The sequence below is a fragment of the Dendropsophus ebraccatus genome, unplaced genomic scaffold, assembly GCF_027789765.1.
Source record: "Dendropsophus ebraccatus isolate aDenEbr1 unplaced genomic scaffold, aDenEbr1.pat pat_scaffold_449_ctg1, whole genome shotgun sequence".
NCBI lineage: Eukaryota > Metazoa > Chordata > Amphibia > Anura > Hylidae > Dendropsophus > Dendropsophus ebraccatus.
Genome location: NW_027210055.1, coordinates 35979 through 58363, shown reverse-complemented (window position 1 = coordinate 58363; position 22385 = coordinate 35979). Strand labels below are relative to the sequence as shown.

General features: G+C 43.3%; 1 protein-coding gene across 2 annotated transcripts in view; it reads right to left on the bottom strand.

The window, feature by feature from the left end:
* LOC138776573 (striatin-like) overlaps positions 1 to 18837 on the bottom strand; it is a 52605-nt gene extending 33768 nt beyond the window's left edge. For both annotated transcript variants that reach the window (XM_069956153.1, XM_069956154.1), the window contains exons 1-6: positions 18734 to 18837; positions 15803 to 15876; positions 14004 to 14085; positions 13316 to 13483; positions 4419 to 4548; positions 3768 to 3903 (exon numbers count right to left, since the gene is read on the bottom strand). In XM_069956153.1, coding sequence (XP_069812254.1) covers positions 3768 to 3903; positions 4419 to 4548; positions 13316 to 13483; positions 14004 to 14085; positions 15803 to 15876; positions 18734 to 18762 — 619 coding nt within the window. In that variant the 5' untranslated portion in view covers positions 18763 to 18837. The remainder of the gene's footprint in view (positions 1 to 3767; positions 3904 to 4418; positions 4549 to 13315; positions 13484 to 14003; positions 14086 to 15802; positions 15877 to 18733) is intronic.
* Between the last annotated feature and the right edge of the window lie 3548 nt (positions 18838 to 22385).

Below are 22385 nucleotides of genomic sequence, written 5' to 3'. Positions count from 1 at the left end.
ACAGCAGAAAAACAAGCCGCCCATTGGGGTTCAATCGTTTGGAATGCAACTGTGAATGTAAAACCTGACAAAATGTAAAATAGGGTTAAATTATATATATATATATATATATATATATATATATATATATATATATATAAAAAAAACACAATGAGTGTGAACGCAGATTCATACACTGAAGTAACCAAGGTCACAGGAGAAAACAATGATGGGAGCAAATGAACGTCTTCAATAGATCGCTTCTGTGCAAGTTATTAGAAATATATGACGCCATCTCTAGTGTTCACAGTATGTGACAAATAAGAGAAATCAGGGCAACAAAACATGATGAATGTCCTTAGTAACCCAGATGTTTTCTAAAAACCTTTATAAATCTGGAAATCCTAAGAAACAGGGAGTATTAGTCGGGTTATAACATTCTGAGAATGTCGACCTGAGGTATAATCGGTGACGTTTCTTCTGTATTTCCTCATTCCAAGGATAGCATTCATCCCATCTCAAGGTGCAGCAAGCTCAGGCTGTTATATATAGCGCCAGATTTCTATAAACTTCTCTCCTTTTAGTATATTAGCATATACACAATCTTACAGGTTACTTGTCAAGCTATTACACTCAGGTATAGAGATCTTTTATCCACGGTGTAAATGATTTATGGCGAAGAGGAACCGCACTATATGGTCACTGACCTTCTTATTATACCGATGCTTCTGCAGATCTGGTGTCAGAGCTCATGGCCATGTAAATAAATGTAGAAGGCCTCAAACATAAGACTGTTCTATTAGGCATAGGCATAGACATAGGCCTCAAACATAAGATTGTTCTATCACACTCTGCACTATTCCCACAAAAACATACTGGGTGTCACCGAGAACCCAGAAAACAGGTACTGTCAGGATCAGCCAACTATCTTATGTCTATTGGGGCCTCCTTACTCTACACAACAGATGTCGGGAAGAATAATAGGGCAGGGCAACATTTCTACTTGCTGATCCATTGGGTTCCCCTGGAGGTGTCTGGCAGCAGCTTATTTCCTCTTTGCTGGTAAGTATCCTCAGCCAGCTTTTGTGTCTCCCACTCAAAACACAGACGACTCCAGGTCTTGTGAATTGTCCCTGGAGCCATTTGTGGTCTCAATGGGGGATGTAAATATGCAGAGCGGATTCAGCTCAGCATCGCTGCATCCCGTCCTCACCCCCAAACCCCCACACCAAAACAGAAATTCACAGGAACGTGTATGTGCATTCAGTGGGGAGAGGGGGAGTAAGCTGCTGCCAGACACCTCCAGGGGGAAGCAAAGGATAAGTAGAAAGTTAGCCCTACCCTCTAATGGACACAGCGATGCTGAGCTGAATCAGTTAGAAGAGAATAAACCAATGGTGAAATGTCCCTTAGGTTGTATACATTTTACAGCCATAATTTCAAGACTTTATGTGCCAGAATATGGCCATAGTTAGGGAGCATAAATAGCCCAAAATACTGTATGTTCAAAATGAAAAAAAAATAAAATAAAATGGTTTTGGCCTACAGCCCCATAAAAGTCATAAAATGTTTTTTTTTTTTTTTTTTTTTTTTTAAAGGATGGGAAAAAAAGCCTTAAAAGTTCTAAATGTTTGTGCTTTAAAAGAAATGGACATTTTTTGAGCTGCACAATCCAATCCAACATAACGTGCATATAGACTGAAGTGATAACTAAAACTAGAGAGAAGCCAAACAAACCAGCTCTTACTCATTGTGTACACTTAGGCTGCATTCACACATCCTGTGTTCTGTCCGTGAAACACGGATGACATGGACGTCGAATGCAAACCCGGCAATTCAAAGAGTTCCCCCAAGAGACCACAAAGAGCAGTAGTAACAAACCTAATGCTTAAACAAGAGGAGGAGATAACCTCAAAACAAAGAAAATGGGTAAGAGGCCACTCACCGTTAAAAGTAGCTTTACTTTCAAATCTTTAAAACATAAGTGCAGGGTTGTGCGGCATTCAGGAACGCTAGTACCTAGCGGATTGCATTTGTGTGACAGATGTTTCACACGGAGGCAGTGCTTCAACGGACTCTTCTACGGTCCGTAGAAGCACGGTATCAGGGCGAAACAGCTGTCACACAAGCGCAATCCGCTAGGTACTAGTGTTCCTGCATGCTGCACAACCCTGCACTTAGCTTTATTTCCAAATCTTAAAAACATAATTTAACTCATTTTCTCTATGTTTTGACCAATTCTATTGGTACTACAGCATTTACAGGTGAGTGAGCATCCCGTAGCGCTTGTTATTAAACTCCATGTCAACTCCTAGCATATCAGTAGTGGCAATGGCTGTGTCTGAACCTTGCATTCTAAAAATGGAACTTAAAAATATTTACTTCTGCGTTGCAGGGTGGCGCAGCGTCAACGAAGCAGGGCTTAGGACATCCGTGCCCTCGGCCTGCTGAAGATTAACATCCAGCCCCAGAAGGGAGAGAGGCGCTGTAGGCCTAGTGCACGGGTGTCCTTAGCTCGACCCGCACCACAGGGGGTTTGGGGGCAGAGTCTGAAAATACAGTATCACTAACATGATATCATCTTGGGTTAGATTTCATGACAAGTGTTCAATAAAGTGTTAATCTCATTACAACAACTTAAAGAAAACTAAAACTTTTAATTGATCAGGGGCCCTTACTGACTGCTAGATACAACCAGGAAAGGCTGTGTGTTTGAATCCCAGGCTCGCCACTGAATCCATCTAGATGGAAAGGACCATCTCCTCTAAGTCTAGAGAGTCCATCTCTTGCAACATGTCTGATCAAGTGGCAAGCTGGGAAGTGACATGTGCAGCTCATGCTTGTTCTCTACATATCTAGTAATCGGTGAGGTTCTTACCCCCCAATCAATCACAACTCGTGACATATAAAAATTTTTAAAAGTGACCCAACACTAAGCTCTGACTATGATGGAACGCTTCCAGAAGTGATAACATGTTAATTGTCTACAAAGACCGGCTGCCAGGACATAAAAGTTATAAACACTGGATCTGCCGGAGTGAGAGACTAGTTACACAGGAAGTCTACAGAATTAAAGGGGGTTGAAAAGCCAGGAACATATTTATAGTTTTTGGACCATCGAAAAGCCACTTTAACAACTGGGTGATTAGAGTTTAATTGCACACTCATATTTGATTTGGTTCACCTTCCTGATAATATTAGGGAGAAATGTATGGAGGCTGAGTTTTTATTTTTTTGGGGGGGGGTGGGGTCCAGGAAGAGTCAAGTTCTACCTCTCGCATCCCTCCAATAAGGCTCACGTTACAGATGAGATACATTAAATCCAGCCTGATAGCGATACTTTTCTGCAGCCCATTACAGACACAGAGAAATACTACAATGGACAGAGTTGCATCTGGACGCATGCCTCGTTCAGGCGTACATGGAAGGGAGGGGGGTGACAAAATGAGGTCCGAAGAATGAGTGGGAACATAGTCTAAGAAACTAATTATCGATAACATAAGGAATATTTTATCCAAGTAAAAAGATGGTAATAGCAGAAGGCGAAGAAGTTGCCCATAGGTCAACAAGCGAATTATGATGCATGAAAACCAACATGGGGGAAGGCTGACTGGTAATATAGCATTAAAAATCTGACAAAAAGAAAAAAACAAGTCAGAACTTTGTTCATGTGAAGGAACCAGCCTGAAGTGATATAGTGCCATACACAATGAAGTGGTATAAATATGCTACAATATAGAGCTATACTATAATACATGCAAAGACTTAGAGAATAAACACAGCCTTACCCCATTCAGTGCCGTCACCGGCGCTCCTAGACTCTCCGCCATCAGTATCATCTGACACCAAGAAGTCAAACTCTTTTAAAGCCTCCTCTGTGTCCCGGTCTTCGTTAGGGTCAGGCATGACTCGCCTTCTCACAATCTTCATATCAGAGACAGAAAAGAACCCAGACAGTAAGGTTAGCAGACATCTACTGTACAAGGTGAGAAAAACTGGAGGGAAAAAAAAAAGGTCTGACATATAGCAATGCTGGATACCACTGTATAGGCTCCCACGTAATGATATACATTATAGTATAGTGGAGCAGACTGGGCTTTTCCATACAGAGGTTTACTAATGTGTAATGCCTCAATGTAGTTAAGAGTATATTTTTGGGGCAGATTAGTTTGCCATATAGGAAAGAAAAGCTGGGGGCAACTATAAGGCTGTATTAGAGGACCTCAGCTTAATAAATGTGCAGCCAGGGCTGCATGAACAATTGATAGTTCTCTTATTACACAGGAAGATTGGCTCCCTAGGACTGGAGGAATGTGCATATAAAGTGACATGTTTATGCAACCAACTTGCACCCCATGCACAATGCATCTTTGTGAAATAGAAGCGTGTGTGATTGGAGAGGCGTGCACTTTTTGGGAAGGGGAGCCATATTAGTTTACCGTTGCAGCATCTATGCTTGTCTTGCCATCATTGTCATCATCATCCTCTTCGTCACTGAACTCCGCAGCAGCATTTTCCAGAAATTTGAATGTTTCGAGTACAGAGGCCGAGTCAGTCATATCTGGTTTCCTAATGTAAAATGAAAAGAACACAGATCATCTATTGAGCTGATTGGAAATACTGAAAACTTATATGATAAAGTTGTTTTTTTGCGTCCAAATAGGCAGATGTCATTCACAGAACCTGGTAATTACAGCTTGTCATGTCTCCTACACAAAACCCATGGCTTTCATCCCACATTCTTCTAGGCAACTCTACTGCATTAAATAAAATATTACATCAATAGGAAAACATGCTGTTCACACTAAACTAATAAAGCAACTTATGCGGAACGATCATCAATTGAATCAGGCCGGTTCGGACAGATATTGCTCCGTGTAATAAAGACAATGATCAACCGAGAAGCCAATCATGGGCTGATCGTTGTCTTTCAACATTCTGAAAAATCATTGGTCACAACCAGGCATCACTACGTGTAATAGGAGGTGCCCATCCGATAGCTGATGACATTGTAAAGAAAATAGTAAAGGCTATACTTACCTGCCCAGGCTCTCCCAGTGTCCTGCTGGCTTTCCTCCCACAGCCGAAGCCATCTCTGAAGTGACATGCCACTCAGTCAATCAATGGTCGAGACAAGAGAGCATTGCCCAGTGATTGGCCGAGCTTCCTGTCACTATATGGATGGCCTCAGAAGATTCAGGAGGTGGCTGCAGTAAGCAGGGAAAAGAGCAAAAGGACAACCAAGAGCCTGGACAGGTAAGTATAAATGTATTATTTCACATATAAAGCAAAGGCTGTACTATTAGATCCCTTGATATGCCTATTGGGTATATTATCAGAAGAGACTTGATCTCATTATGAACTTATATTTCTGAAGGAGTGAGGAAAACTGTTGCTCTCCGCTGGATGTAATGCCCTATCCCCCAATCTGTGGATATTATCCTGTGGAAAGGAGCAGCGTGATTGACATGTTAGGCGCGGTGAAATGTCAGCCATAGAAGAAACCACCCATTAAGCAATTTACTATAATAATTCAGAATAGCTACAACTAAAATTGAATTAGTGTAATCCACTAACAATACTATAATCTGCTGAACCGCGTACAAGTCAAGAGCTGTATCCGGCCTTCACAGCGACTGGAAGAACATAAGAGGATAATCATGTGGACCGACTGGTTTGTCTGAGGAGTCTGCAACGATGAATCACTCCACAGTTTATAGGTACAGTAGTCGCTAAACTTACCATAATTATAATATTGTATGTTAAGACCAAAATTCTATGGAAAACTGGCCCAGGTAAGGAGCAGCACAGGACATGTAGTATCACACTGTACTGAGAGAATCACTACTAGACAGCCAACCAGTGCAGGCACCTCACTAATACTGGGGTTTTACCAGTAAAATGGCCACTCATTGGTTGATCATCTATTTATTTGCATGTGCCGCAGATCCTGACTGTCTGTAGCATTGTATGTTGTATGTTCAGTCTGGTCTCAAGATACGATGGTCCAGATAGGACCATTGTATGTTGAAAATATTGTATCTTGAGGACATTGTAAGTTGAAGGATCACTGTATTATTCTGTGCAGGACAGAGGACTCCACCGAGGGTTTCTTCCAGCTAATGGTTGTGTTCAGATATCTCAAACTTTATTGGCCACATCAAGAGTTACAGATACAGTTAAAGGGACTTTCTTGGCTTTAGAAGAGTTTTAAGTGTTTGCTTACTAAATGTCAAACGCAATCTTGGTCACTCCTAATCTGGTGTTAAAGAGGTACTCCCAAAAGAAAAGAAAAAAAACAACAAAAAAAACAAAAAACAATCTCCACTCTTCCAGTACTTATCAGCTGTTGTATGCCCTGCAAGAAGTGATGTATTATCTCCAGTCTGACACAGTGCTCCCTGCTGCCACCTCTGTCCATGTCAGGAACTGTCTAGAACAGAAGAGATTTTCTATGAGGATTTGCTGCTGCTCTGCACAGTTCCTGACATGGACAGCGGTGGCAGCAGAGAGCACTGTCAGACTGGAGAGAATACACCACTTCCTGCAGGACATACAGCAGCTGATAAGTACTGGAAGACTGGAGATTTTTAAACAGAAGTAAATAACAAATCTGTATAACTTTCTGCCATCAGTTGATTTAAAAGAAAAATGTTTTCCGTGAAGTACCCCTTCAACAGACAAAAATAAATAAATAAATAATAATAATAATGATCTCTCAATGGCTACTGTTACCCATGTGACAGAGCAGGAGGCTTTTTCTCCAATCACATAGTTATACATCAGGTATTTACAGTGTTGCACCACACCGCCTGAATAAAATAATTTACCCAAACACCAGGAGATTAAAAGACCCCCGCACCAGGCACCGATTTTTCAGGCAATACAGATTTGCTTTAAAGTTGTTGGACAGAAGTAGAAAAAAGGCTACAAAACAACTGTCCAAAGGTTGTATACGGTATTGCATCTGAGCCCCATGTACTTTAGCATAGGGTTCTAGTTACATCACTGAGTCTATACACAGCAGTGTTTTCTATCTTTCAGTCTATACATACAGAAAGCTACTTTATACCCGCCCTAGAGGTCTCCATCCTGATACTTTCCCGCTGTTACAACACCACAACTGCCAGCCAACCCAAACAGCCGTCTGCAGTCTAGGGAAGCTGAGAGTTGTAGTTTTACATCAGTTGTGGGTTGTCTGAGCATAATGGGAGTTGTAGAAGACACATAACTAACTCCATGTATTACACAAGACTGATCAATGGGCTGTACCACTATATTGGTATTGACCATATAATTTCACATTCTACAAAAAAATAAAAATAAATAGAAAACGCAAATATTTTAGTTCAAGAATAACCGAGATTTGTAGTCTTGAATACAAACTAAAACAAAACAAAACAAAACAGAGCCCGCGTCGTCATCCATGACTCAGGAGAAACAAACCTACAGTACAAGGTAGGAGATGCTGATTACACTAACAAGATTGCAGAAAATGGAGATGTTCCTGCTGATGAGATGAGTGAGGGGCTTCTCACACCTCAACGCCAACAAAAAAGACCCGGAATGATGATGCTGCAGATCCGTTTCTAATCCATATCTGTAACCGCCTACTAAAAGGCGGCGGCTAGACACAGCCATGGAAGGTGAGCCCTCTAACTATTGGAAAACTAGTGGAAAGTGTCACTGTTGTTAAACTTTTTTTTTTTTTTTTTTTTTTTTTCCAGATATCAATAGTACAGATGATTTTGGGAAACTTTGTAATTGGGTTTATTAGCTGAAAAATGCATTTTTATCATGAAAAAGCAGTTTGAAGCTCTCCTCCTGTCTTCCATATGGAGAGGGAAGGGGTGGAGGGAGATGAGGCACCAAAACAGGACAACAAAGAGTAAATTTACAACTACATCACCGGGCTATCTCCTATGAAGTCAGCACTGACCTCTGAATACCGTCTTTCACACAGCTCCCACTGCGTAATCCTTTGTTCTCTGCTGGCGACTAATCTCCCTCCTCCCCCCTCCATAGGTTACACAGGGCCCGACTGATGTAAAAGAGTCGAGACTTCCTGATAATGAGCAGTGAATGAGAGAGAGGGGGGGGGGACCTGGGGAAAGTCTTGTTGAATGCAGATAATGGCATATTTGCCTAATAAACCCAATTACAAAGTTTCTTAAAATCACCTAGACTATTGATTTCTGCAAAAAAAAAATAAAAAAAATCCAACAGTGACACTTTTAAATGTTGGAGAAAAATATATGGTGCAGCCTCATGAAGATATTATGAAGGCCTCTGGTAAAGCTCCAAGGACAGTCGGCCCGGGACATTCTCATCAGCCAAAAGAGCGGCGCCTGAAGGCTATTATGATCCACCTGCTGGAGATCTAGGCCGCCCAAGCTGGGACCACCACAACTGGAGAGGCAGAACATAAACCCCCATCTCTAGAGCACTTATCCATCCAGAACAGGCTACAGGGGCATGCTGGCCAATATCATCATCAACATGGCCCAAGAGCTCCTACACAAACAGTTCCAAGACTTTGATGGCCTACAGCCTGTTGCGACTCTTCTTGTGCCAGTGTACAATGTAGTAAGGAAGACTGTACATATCCACTACGATAACAGCAGAATGCACTGGCTGACAACCTGCTTCAAAAATGGTGACATCCTGGTGGCTGACAGCATCAAGACCAACAATTTGTGTTTCTACAGATGACTATTGTAGAGCAGGGGTGTCGCTGTGTGAGGGACACAGGGCACTGGAGAGACACTGAGCATCCCCCTGCCATCATCCTCTCCAGCAGCCACAGCCCGCACACCTCTGGGAGTCGGGTCGTGACATCACCGTGTTATCCAGGAGGTGACATCACCATGTTATCCAGGAGGTGACATCACCATGTTATCCAGGAAGTGACATCACCATGTTATCCAGGAAGTGACGTCACCATGTTATCCAGGAAGTGACATCACCATGTTATCCAGGAAGTGACATCACCATGTTATCCAGGAAGTGAAGCCTTGATGCAGCAGTAAGTGCAGGGAAGAAAGCTCTTTATAAGCATTTCCCGTAATAAGTGTGGCGCAATACAATACTGTAATAAAAATTTTCGCCTGACTTTTTATTTAACCCATAGCTGCACCAGGACGTTATTGAACGTCCTCGTGCCGCTATGGGAGTTGAGAGGGGGGTCGCGCGGCGACCACCCTCTGAACTGCCGCGATCCCGGGTGCCGCGTGTAGCCCGGGCTCGCGGCTATTAGCGGGCACGGTCCGATCGCCGTGCCCGCTAATTAAGTACTTAGAAGCAGCTGTCAAAGTTGACAGCTGCTTCTAAATACTTGCTTTTATTCATACCTGGTGGTCTAGTGGGGGGATCGCCCCCCTGCGGCGCGATTGCGGGGGGGCGATCCCTGCATCCATCCCGGGCCGGGGTCTGCTCCGTAATGGCGCTGATCCCGACTCGGCATTCTATTGCTTTTGGCTGCAGCAGCCAAAAGTAATAGAACACCGATCTCATGGATTCATGCAGTATAACTATACTGCATGGATCTCTATGAGAGATCAGAGTACATATACTAGAAGTCCCCCAGGGGGAATAACCCTAACCCCAGGGGGAATAACCCTAACCCCAGGGAGGAATAACCCTAACCCCAGGGGGAATAACCCTAACCCCAGGGGAGGAATAACCCTAACCCCAGGGGAGGAATAACCCTAACCCCAGGGGGAATAACCCTAACCCCAGGGGGGCTTCTAGTATATGTGTAAAGTAAAAGAAAAATGTATTTTTAATAACACAAAACCCCCTCCTCTAATAAAAGTCTGAATCACCCCCCTTTCCCCATTTTATAAATAAAAATAAATTAATTAATTAATAAACAAACATGTTTGCTATCGCCGCGTGCGTAATCGCCCAAACTATTAATTAATCACATTCCTGATCTCACACGGTAAACGGCATCAGCGCAAAAAAATCCCAAAGTGCAAAATTGCGCAATTTCTGTCGCATCAAATCCAGAATAATTGTAATAAAAAGCGATCAAAAAGTCATATATGCGCAATCAAGGTACCGATAGAAAGATCACATCATGGCGGAAAAAATGACACCTGACACAGACCCATAGACCAAAGGATAAAAGCGCTATAAGCCTGGGAATGGAGCGATTTTAAGTGACGTATATTTGTTAACAACGGTTTGAATTTTTTACAGGCCATCAGATACAATATAAGTTATACATGTTACATATCGTTTTAATCGTAACAACTTGAGGAACATGCATAACAAGTCAGTTTTACCCCAGGGTGAATGGCGTAAAAACACATTTCCCCCAAATAAAAGAAATGCGTTTTTTTTTTCAATTTCACCACACTTTGAATTTTTTTTCTGGTTTCCCGGCACATTTTAGGCAAAAATTACATCTGCCATAGCAAAGTACAATTAGTTGCGCAAAAAATAAGGGCTCACTTGGGTCTCTAGGTGGAAAAATGCAGGCGCTATGGCTTTATATACACGAGGAGGGAAAAACGAAAACGCAAAAATGAAAACTGGCTGTGTCCCCTAAGGGTTAACTGCAAGAGGCAGATTCTGGGCTCAGTCTCTGACCTCACATATGGAAGTCACTGGATTGCAGGCTCGGTTGTTGTCCTCAACAAGTGACTTCAAAGGCCTATCATCATCAGGGCCACAATTACGATTATTTTCCATATAAAAGGTCTACATAATATCACAAGGTAGGATACGGTCTAGGGATTTATTCAGATTGCCATACTTGAAGTTAAAGGAGTGTCCAGCAAAAAAAAGTTTTCTTTTAAATCAACCGGTGTCAGAAAGTTATCAAGATTTGTAACTTATTTCTATTTAAAAATCTCAAGTCTTCCCATACATATAAGCTACTAGATATCCTGCAGGAAGTGGTGTTTTATTTACATTCAGAAACAGTGCTGTTTGCTGCCACCTCTGTCCATGTCAGGAACTGTCAAGAGCAGTAGCAAATCGCCATAGAAAACTCCTGCTCTGGACAGTTCCTGTCTCAACCAGAGATGGCAGCAGAGAGCACTGTGTCTGAATGTAAATATAACACTTCCTGTGGGACATACAGCAGGTGCAAAGTATGGGAAGACATGAGATTTTTAAATAGAAGTAAATTACAAATCTGTATAACCAGTTGATCTGAAAAAAAGATTTTCACTGGACAACCCCTTCAAGGAGGATTTTTTTCCGTGGGGCAGTAAGACATCCGCCTCATGAGGCTTTTTGACTTCCTCTGCATCTACACGGGTTTAACTTGATATCAATTGACACTACAGCTAACCCCGCAAGAAACTATTCCCCATGTAGGACCATATTAGATAGGAGAAATAGTTAGTTATAGGTCCCATAGGTCCATAATGCCCATATAGAGTTGGTATCACCCTAACAGTACTGAGCCATAGAAGACAAACAACAGGATTTATACCACACAGAGAACCCTGAAGTCAAATGGTGGAATTATATTTTTTTTCCATTCCAACATGGGAAAAACTTAAAGGGGTTATCCATGATTTTTTTTTTTTTTTTTTAAGCCCCCAAAAAGTTCTAAAAGGGCCCTAAATGCAAAGAAGTGGTTACTAACCTCAGCAAGCAAGAGTCAGGAGAGGACAGCACTGAGGGCGGACCTATTTTCTTGCTCTTTCTCAAAGTCTTTTAGGGGTCAGACCTGGTGTTTGTGTAAAAAAAACTTTATTCAGGCAATGTAGTGCCTTGTCAAAGAGGCGGGGACAAGAACATCTGTGCACGGGGCACAGATGCTCTAGGCCCCATCCCTTTGACACAACACTGAACCACAAAGTCTGAATTAAAAATTTTTTTTCACCTGAACACCAGGGGACAGATAAACCTCTGGAATAGGCATGGATTAAGAGGAGCTGACAAACGGTACCCGGGGATTTGGGGACAGTGTTTGGGCGCTACAGATTCTCTCCTTCAGCTTGAAAAACAATTGTGCCTGCTAAGCTACACCAAAAAACTGGTAATGCAAAACAAAGTTCTCACAAAGCATTGTGTACTAGTACCTCACATGTACTATGGTGGATAAGCTACTATATATGTTAACTCTGCAATGGACAAATTTCATCGACACATTGCTGGAAAACAGGAAAGTTCAATGTTATACAGCAATGTATGTCTAATAGAAGGACATGGAGAGAAAGGAGCTGCTGCTGCACCTCACACCTATGGCTGACACTTATGCCTCTCGGCTACATTTAAAAACCAATGCCAGGATGTTGGTATATAATTTGATCAAACCATATTGCCTCATGTACCACGTGCAGGTCCCCTGGCCCACTAAACCTACACCCCCGCCAAGAGGCATTAGTGTTAGCCATAGGTGTGAGATGCAGCTGCTTCTTTCTCTCCATTGTCCGTATTTTATTTCTCCTAGCACTCCTTCTGGTAAGACCCAAGTGACCCCAATTAGCAGGAAGCACCTGTGCACACATGGCAAGTACCTCCTATTTCTCCCATTCTACCTCCAGTGCAGTGGTGAGAGGTAAGACCTTGTTCACACTTGTGTTGCTTGGTGGCAGTTTTCCCGACGGCAGCACCTGCTGGGTTTGGGGGGGCCCTTGGGGTTTGGTCCTGTGATATTGGGATTGCAGGGCCATTCGGTGGCCTCCCTTTCCTGCTTGCGCACACTTTGCGGGGTTAGCGGTCGCATACAGACACAGTGTTGAGTTAGCGTAGGGACTCATGTTGGCCAGGGGACCTGCACTAGGTACATGAGACAACATGGTTTGATCAAATTTTATACCAACATCCTTATCCTTATCCAGCATTAGTTTTTAAATGTAGCCGAGAGGCATTAGTGTCGGCCATAGGTGTAAGGGGCAGCGCTCCTTTTTCTCTCCATGTCCGTATTTTATGTTGAATAGAGTTGCAATATCCACAATTGATAACCGGGTTAAAAAAAAACCCAAAAAACTGTCAAATACTAGTGCAGACCTTTCCCAAGGGTATAAAACACAAGAAGCTGGCAGAAGAGCATTCAATCGAAGCATTAAAGTCCTATACATGTACAAAAACAGGGATTCTATGAAAATGGACTAGATCACAGGTGTCACATTCATGTCCTCCAGCTGTTACACAACTACAATTTCCATCATGCCTGGACAGACAAAGCTTAATGTCTATCCAGGCATGATGGGATTTGTACTTTTGTAACAGCTGGAGGACCAAAGTTTGACACCCCTGGACTAGATCATCATATAAAAAGATGTAATGCTATGGTCATCTATATACTGATAGGACTTATGCACACAGCTATGTGGTTTACAGCTACTAAAAAAGCCAAAAAGCAACCTACCCGATGACCAGTGGGTTGGGAAGTTCAGTCTCTGTGCCATTTACCATGGAGTCCTGATTTGTATCCGTGAGTCGATCTGAAGAATCAGCAGAAATTCCTAACAATGCCCGCACCCGCTTTGACTTCACTTCTAATATGGTGTCTGTGTAGCCGACCTCTTGAAGATACCTAGAAGGGAATGACAAGAACATTCGCAGGAGTTTCACTTTTCAGAGAGGAAAAAAAACAAAACAAAACATACAATTAGCATAGAGTCTGACAGAGCTTTTATACCGCAGCACGCGGAATACCGCTCATGCTAATAAATCAGCCGGTACCAGCTGCAAGAGTTGTCTCTACCAGGCTCTCCAGGCACTGAGAAACCAAACTGATACAATGCTCTATTCATTACAATGGAGAAACAGGAGCAATTGTAACAGCGATACAGCAAAACGAAGAGCGAGAAAAAGTCATGGTAAAGTGGACAGAACGCCACCTGAGCGCAGTTAACACTCTACCTCCGGGGTGGGAACCTTGGCTCTCCAGCTGTTGCAAAACTACAACTTCCATCATATCTGGACAGCCAAAGCTAAAGCTCTGTCTGTCCATTCATGATGGGAGTTGTAATTTTGCAGCAGCTGGAGAGCCAAGGTTCCCTACCCCTTCTCTACCTGTTGCTTATGATAAGTAACCACCATGAGCCACTTACTGTCTTAGTAACTGCCGACTCTGTTTCCATATAAATTGGCTGTTCTGAGGTTGCGGCTGGGCGTCCGACTCATTTGTTTCGTCTAATGGGAAAAGAACATGAAAACATGAATTATACACTCTGGATGGCAGACAAATGAATGGGGAACTCTGGTGAAAAAAAAATCTTTTCAAATCAAATGATGGCAGAAAGTTGGGTAGATTTGACTTATATTAGAAAGTCTAAAGTCTTCCAGTACTTATCAGCTGCTGTATGTCCTACAGGAAGTGGTGTATTCTTTCCAGTCCGAGACAGTTCTCTCTGCTGCCACCTCTGTCCATGTCAGGAGCTGTCCAGAGCAGGACAGAATTTCTATGGGAATTTGCTGTATAGTTCCTGACATGGATAGAGGTAGCGGCAGAGAGCACTGTGTCAGACTGGAAAGAATAAACTATTTCCTGCAGGACACACAGCAGCTGATAAGTACTGGAAGACTGGAGATTTTTAAATAGAAGTAAGGCTGGGTTCACACTGCAGTAAACATATCCATTTTCAAATGGATACTTTTAAACATACACAAAAATATGGTCAAATTAAAGCTAGATTTTATTTTTTAGTAACGCACAGATGACTTAAGAGTAAGGCGGTATTCACAAATTGCGTTTGCTCAATGATTTATAACCAGGTAAAAGGTCATCCGCAGTTTACTACGGCTGATGGAAAATAGCGCCATCAAAAACTCATATGTGGGACCACCACTTTAGGGGTCCTTTTATATTGACAGGCGTATACCATTCTATGGGCCGGCGTATTCCGTAGCGGACATACGCCGGCCCATAGAATGATGTCTATGGAGCCGTCGGAAAGGCACGGATATTATCCGCGAGAATTCCTCAATATGAACCCACCCCAAAATTAGACTTGCACAACCTACTATAAATTATAAGAATATCGAAAGTCACCAAGGAATTCTAGGATCACGTGAAAAGAAATGGCCGCTTGCTGAGAATACTCATACAGGCCATGGAACTCAACTGCTGCAGAACCTCTTACTGAAGCTTAAGATGCTGCTTCTTGTCTACCATTATTTATCTGATTTATATTAAAGGGTTACTCTAGCGGGAAAAATGTTTTTCTTTCAAATCAACTGGTGTCAGAAAGTGGCAGAGATTTATAATTTACTTCTATTAAAATTCTCAAGTCTTCCAGTACTTATCAACTGCTGTATGTTATAGAAATAGATATGCAGGACATGCAGCTGCTGATACGTACAGGAAGAGTTTAAATTTTATTTAATATAAATAAATTATAAATCTCTGGCACTTTCTGACACCAGTTGATTTGAAAGAAAAAAAAATTCACTGAAGTACACCTTTAGGCTATGTTCACACTACGTAAAAGTACGGCCATTGTTGCCATCTGCAACAACGGCCGTACTTTGTGCGGTGTGTGCTTGCTTCATTGTGTGCTGTGGAAGGTTCTGATGCGGGCGTGCGCTGATTTGCACCAGCCTCAGAACCCTGCGGCCAAAAGATCATCCGGACAGTACTGCAGTATCGGCCGGAATGATCCGTGCAGAGACTGGCCCTTCCGTGACCCGGCCAGGTCACGGAAACGGACGGTCTCTTCACATAGCCTTAACCCCCAAAATCCTCCTGCAGCCTCAGTCTGCTGCGGCAACAGTGCTTGACATGAAGACATTTGTAAACTTTGCATAAAAAAGCACATGTATACACAAATATTGATAGAAAATATCAAGCTTTTACAATGCACAGGAATTTTTAAAAATCGGCAACCAACTAATGGTGTGGGTATCTTACCGGAATCGTAGTTTGGTGGCTTCATGTCTCCCTGATTTAACTCTGTGCCATACTTCAGCTTGTGATATTTCGCTCTAGTGGTGGAGAAGAGGAGATATTTTTGGCATAGAGAACACACACACACACAAGCATCCTGATATGCTCTCATTATTACAGAGAAGTCAGGAAAGGCCTCTATTGTCCCCGGCGGCACATTACTGCTCGGCCGCTAACAATTGCCATTGTCAGTGAAGCGGTCTTATCTCCTATTACAGCCGGCATTCCAGCAGCACATCATCCCCACATGGGAATAAACTCAAGTTTTTTTTTTATTATTTACCTCCTATCTGTAACAGGAGAAACCACCATGTCACAACTGATGAGGTCACAACTGATGAGTTACGGCCTACACGATATCAGAAGCCTTGCAATGTATAGGATTTTCATAGCCATAAAGTGGAGGCCTTGTGAAAGTGATAGGGAAGCCTAACAACAAAAGGTCCAGTATGAAGCCTTTAAAGGCAGTGTGATTGCGGGGTTCTATTCTGGAGAGCTGGCTACGACTATTTTAGGGACTGGCCTCTACATTAGACACTATTGGGGAGGGCTGGCTACTTTATAATACTAATGGTGGCTGGGTACTATACGGGCCACTATCGGGAGGACTGACTACTATATTGGGCACTATAAGGTGTGTTGGCTACTATATGGATTACTATTGGGAGGGCTGGCTAATATGTAGGGCTTTAATAGTAGGCCTGGCTAGTAAGTGGGGCACTATTGGGGGAGGGGGTGCTACTACATGGGGCACAATTATGGGATTCCCTACTGCTTAAGGTATAATGGGTAACTACCATGTGAGGGCAATTACTTTAGGATAGGATAGGAACGCCGCATGCTGCATGCACTCTTCATTAAATATCAAGGCTGGCCCGTGACTTTGTCTAATTTTTTAATTTTGGCCCACTGTGTATTTGAGTTGGACACCCCTGCCCTATTTTTTTTTTTTTTTAATATGACATAGCCCCTCACCCAATAAAAGTTAAAACCACCCCTTTACCATTTTATATATAAAACACAAACATGAAATAAAAAATAAATATATATATCGTAGCGTGCGTTGTTATCCAGTCTATTAATCTAATAATATTCCTGTATGGTGACTGGCGTGAACGAAAAGAGGAAAAAGTTCCGGCGCAAAGAAAAGAAATAAAAATAAAATATAAAAAGGTGATAAAATTAAGGTGCTATGGTTGTTAGAAAGCGGGGATGAAAAAGCAAAAATGCTTAATTGAAATTTGGCCTGGTCATTACATCCAACATCCACTGTGTCCCTAAGGGGTTAAAACAAAGCAGAATTGTCACCACTGACTGGACAATACTGGTCTGAGTATAGAAACTCCCCAAGCTGGTAATTTATTCATACATTTCAGGCCCGATCAGCAAGTCAGCGGCCGTAGTGGAGTCTCATCTCTGCTGCTGATTGGCTGAGCAGGCCGGGAGCGTCACGTCCCAGGGTCATCTCTCTAACCATGAAGCAATACCGCTAGATACTGCTGGAATAGTATATAGAAGGTGCAGTCCAGCCGTCTGTATACCCTCTGAATAATGACATGGTCTGAAATGTGCCAGCGGTTTCTGAGGATGGATATCATGCATTACACATTCTGAATAAAGTAGTAAACTTTTGAAAGGGGCACTCCAGAGAAAATCTTTTTCTTTTAAATCAACCGGTTTCAGACAGTTAAAAAGATTTGTAATTTACTTCTATTTAAAAATCTGCAGGCTTCCAGTGCTTATCAGCTGCTGTATGTCCTGCAGGAAGTGGTGTATTCTCTCCAGTCTGACACGGTGCTCTCTGCTGCCATCATTGTCCGTGTCAGGAACTGTTCAAAGTAGGAGAGGTTTTCTATGGGGATTTGCTTCTGCTCTGGACAGTTCCTGACATGGACAGAGGTGGCAGCAGAGAGCACTGTGTCAGACTGGAAAGAATACACCACTTCATGCAGAACGTACAGCAGCTGATAAGTACTGGAAGGCTGGAGATTTTAAAATATAAGTAAACTTCAAATCTATAACTTTCTGAAACCAGCTGACCTGAAGGAAAGTGATTTTCACCGGAGTACCCTTTTAACGCAATGGTATGTGCAGGACTGTAGCTTCTATATTATACTATTGCTGCAGGAGTATTTAAAGGGGTACTCCAGCCCGGGGGTATTTTTCAGTTATGGCCGGGGATGGGGTGGTTATGGACGGCAGAGGTAACTTACCTACCCCGTTCGAGCGCCAGGTCCCGGAGCGCGCCGCACGGCACACCCGTCCCGCGGCCGCTTTCTGGTGTGAGCTGTCGCATGAGATGTGACGTCTCAAGGCAGCTCAGCCATTAAGCGGCCAAGGCAGGACTTTGCTACAGCCGCAGAATGGCTGAGCTGCCTTGAGACGTCACATCTCATGAGGCAGCTCACACCAGGAAGCGGCCACGGGACGGGTGTACAGGGCGGCACGATCCGTGACCCGGGGCTGGAACGGGGTAGGTAAGTGACCTCCGCCCTCCATAACCACCCCATCCCCGCCCATAACTGAAAAATACCACTGGCCGGAGTACCCCTTTAAGTTGCTACAATTAATAAGCGTCCAATAAGCGGCAAAAAACAAAACATATGTTCTATTGAGATATTTATGCCACTACAGTAGGCAAGGCGGGCCATGTTTGTTACAATGTGGGAATGATGTGATACAACTACATCTATATAGCATTTCACATTATTCCCGGTTACACAGGACTAAAGTCTAAAGCTCCACCCTGGTTACTACTACTCCCAGAAAGGTGAAGGATGGAGCATGTTATTGTCTACAATAAACCAGTTGTTCAAGAATAAAAGACACGTTTGACCAGCAGCGCCAGGATAATCCTCGCCGTGTATTGGAGCTACACCCAGAGATGGCGCATACCTTTCTTGCTTTAAAGCGTATTCCAACATCTTTATTCTTCTGACTAGATCTTTCTTTAAATTCTCTTGTCCTTTCCTTTCACCTTGAAGAAAAGCTACCTGGGCCTGTAAGACACAAAAGAATAAACAATGTTAGGAATGTACAAAAGATACTGGCAAAATAAATGGTGAACACTGTGACACTAGTCCATAGTTCATTCCACCTGAAGAGAAACTTCAACCTAAGTATGGTCAGCTCCAAAAACGTTTGCCTTCATAGAAACCCGAACTGGGAGAATGTGACTAAAGTGATTGCTTAGTTCAAGAAAAGCATATAGGACATTATGGATCAGTACTGAGCAGTTTAAGCTGTGATTTAAGCCCTGGATAAGATGTAATAACCACAGTATGTTTTTATGTAGTCTTGCTATAGTCTATGGTTGCTTCTGGCTCTCTCCGGTCACTGCCCTTCCCATCCCCCCCCCCTTGCCCTCTTCCAATCTCTATAGACTTCTATGAGCAGCATGTAACCATATCCCTCAGAGTTGCTTGTAAACATACTATCAGGCAAGGTCTGTTGAAAAGAGACCATTTAACCTAAAAACTACCTATATTTTCTACAGAGCTTGGCCAGAAATAGTGCTACTCCTCACGTACACACACACGTGACAGCTGAAAAGTAACCAGAAACGGTAAGTATGCTTTAATTCAATGTAGTATTAACAAATCATATTACAGAGATCCATCACAGAAAGGCTACGGTACTGCAGACAAATGCATTGGGTCTTATTTCATTCCTTTTACTGTCAGGATACTTGGAGCACCGAGAAGCCCATCGGAATAGACTCCACTCACCGAGAGACAGCACACAGGTCTATGTACCGGGCCGTACTACATTGGTAATGTCATCTTGCATCACAACCAAAGCCAATTACTTCAAAAATAGGATTAGTCTTACCGGTAAGACTGTTTCTTCGAACCTTCACGACGGCACCATAGGAGGATAGGTTATACCCTAGGGACAGGAAAAAGCACGAGAGGTTAAAAGCCCCTCCCTTTCCTCCCAGCACCAGTGCCTTTATAACAACCAATAGCACCACGTGAGTATCATATTTAATCATACAATACTAGGGGGGGATACTGGTGCCGTCGTGAAGGTTCGAAGAAACAGTCTTACCGGTAAGACTAATCCTATTTTCTCTCCTCACCTTCACGACGGCACCATAGGAGCAATACCAACCATTACTCTTAGGGGGGGCCCACAGCCTGCAGCACCTTCCTGCCGAAGGTGAGATCCTCTTTTGACTGCAGACGTAGTCTGTAATGTTTTATAAATGTGTGAGGGGACGACCATGTCGCGGCCCTACAGATCTGTTCTAGAGAAGCTGAAGCTCTTTCTGCCCACGATGTAGACATTGCTCTCGTAGAGTGGGCTTTGATGTTAATGGGAGAAGGTAGGTCTTGAGCTTTATAAGCTTCTGTTATTGAATTCCTTATCCATCTAGCGATGGTACTTTTTGACACCTTCTTCCCTTTGTTCTTTCCCTGGAATTGTATGAACAGGTTCTGGTCAATTCGCCAGGGGGCCGTAGTTTCCATATACTGTAAGACTGCTCGTCTGACATCTAAAGTATGGAGTTTTTCTTCTGATGAATTTTTTGGATCTGGACAAAATGATGGAAGGATAATGTCCTGATTCCTATGAAATTCTGTAACTACCTTGGGTAGAAATGAGGGATCTGTTTTTAGTGTAATGCAGTCCTCTGAGATAGTGCAATATGGTCTGCGGATAGTTAAGGCCTGGATCTCGCTCACCCTCCTGGCGGAACATATCGCGACCAGAAAGACTGTCTTGTATGAGAGTAGTCTTATGTTGATATCTGTTATAGGCTCGAAGGTTGGTCCTGTTAACCCTTCTAGTACTAAATTTAGGTCCCATGACGGATGAATGGACTGAGGTCTAGGGTTAATCCTAGACGCGGCTCTTATGAATCTCCTTATCCATCTATGGTCGGCTAGGTTAGTGTCGTAGATTGCTGATAAAGCGGAAACCTGCACTTTAAGCGTGGCTGGTCTAAGGCCTTTGGATAGACCAGCCTGCAAGAAGTCCAGTATTTGGGCTATGTTTGGTTCTGCCGGAATTGGTGGGGGAGATGTACACCAGGAGGAGAACACCTTCCAGACCTTTAGATAGATGGAGTTAGTCACTTTCTTTCTGCTTTTCATCAGAGTGGATATTACCTCTTCTGATAATCCTCGGCTCCTTAATATTGTCTCTTCAGGATCCATGCAGACAGTTGTAGTTTCTCTGGTTCTGGGTGGAGAATCGGACCCTGAAAGAGAAGGTCTGTTAAATGTGGAAGTAGGACTGGCTCTTCTAGTGCTAATGCCTTGAGGAGGCCAAACCAGCTTCTTTTTGGCCAATACGGCACTACCAGAATCGTCTTTACTCCCTGGTCCCTGATCTTCTGGAGTACCTTTGGTATTAATGGGATGGGTGGAAAGGCATATGCTAGATCTACCTTCCAATCCTGTGTCAGGGCATCTACTGCGGCCGGATGGTCTGTTGGATTTAAGGAGTAAAAGTTTGCCACTTTCTTGTTTTTTCTCGTGGCGAACAAATCTATCTCGGGGTTCCCCCAGCGCTGTACTAGTTGATGGAAGACTTGGTATTTGAGGCACCACTCCCCCGGATGGACCTGGTGGCGACTGAGAAAATCTGCCTGAATATTTTCTGTTCCCTTCAGGTGAGTTGCTGACAGAGACAGAAGGTAAGCCTCTGCCCAAGTGAATATCTGATCTGATATTGACCACAGGAGATTGTGTTTCGCACTGCCTTGGTGTCTCAGGTGGGCTACCGTAGTTACGTTGTCTGATAGGACATGAACGTGGGTCCCTTTTAAGGTGTTCTGAGCTGCCAGTAATGAATTTTTTACTGCCTTGAGTTCTCTGAGGTTTGAGGAGTCTTTTGAATTGTTTGTGTCCCAAACCCCCTGAAAGAACTGGGTCCCGACTTGGGCTCCCCAACCTGTCTGGCTTGCGTCCGTTTTTACTGTTATCTTGGGCTGAGGGTTCCACTGTACCCCTTTTTGTAGGTTTTCTCTTTTTAGCCACCAGCGTAGAGATAACCTCGTTTGCGGGGTGAGAGAAAACTTCATGTCCAATCCCGAGGGTTTTTTGTTCCAGGCTTTTAGGATCTGAGCCTGAAGCCACCGGGAGTGGGCTTGACTCCATGGTACCGCTGGAATGGATGAGGTCATTGAGCCTAGTACTGACATGGCCTCTCTCACAGAAGTCAGAGAACCGCTCTTTAGTCTCCTGACTTTTGTGATGATCTTTTGTATTTTTTCCTCTGGGAGAAAGGACGTTTGGAGAGTCGAGTCTATGAGGATTCCCAGAAATATTTTCCTGGGTGATGGCGTCAGGTCGGATTTGTCGGTGTTGATGATCCAACCTAGGGATGTAAGAAGGTTGTGAGTTGTTTCTAGATCCCGTAGTAGTTTGTCTTGTGTGTCTGCTATGACCAGAAGATCGTCCAGGTAGGCCACTATATTTACTCCCTGGAGATGGAGAAAAGATATCACTTCTGACATCACGTTGGTGAAGATTCTTGGAGCCGAGGAGATCCCGAATGGGAGAGCTGTGAACTGATAGTGGCGTACTTCCTTCCCTAT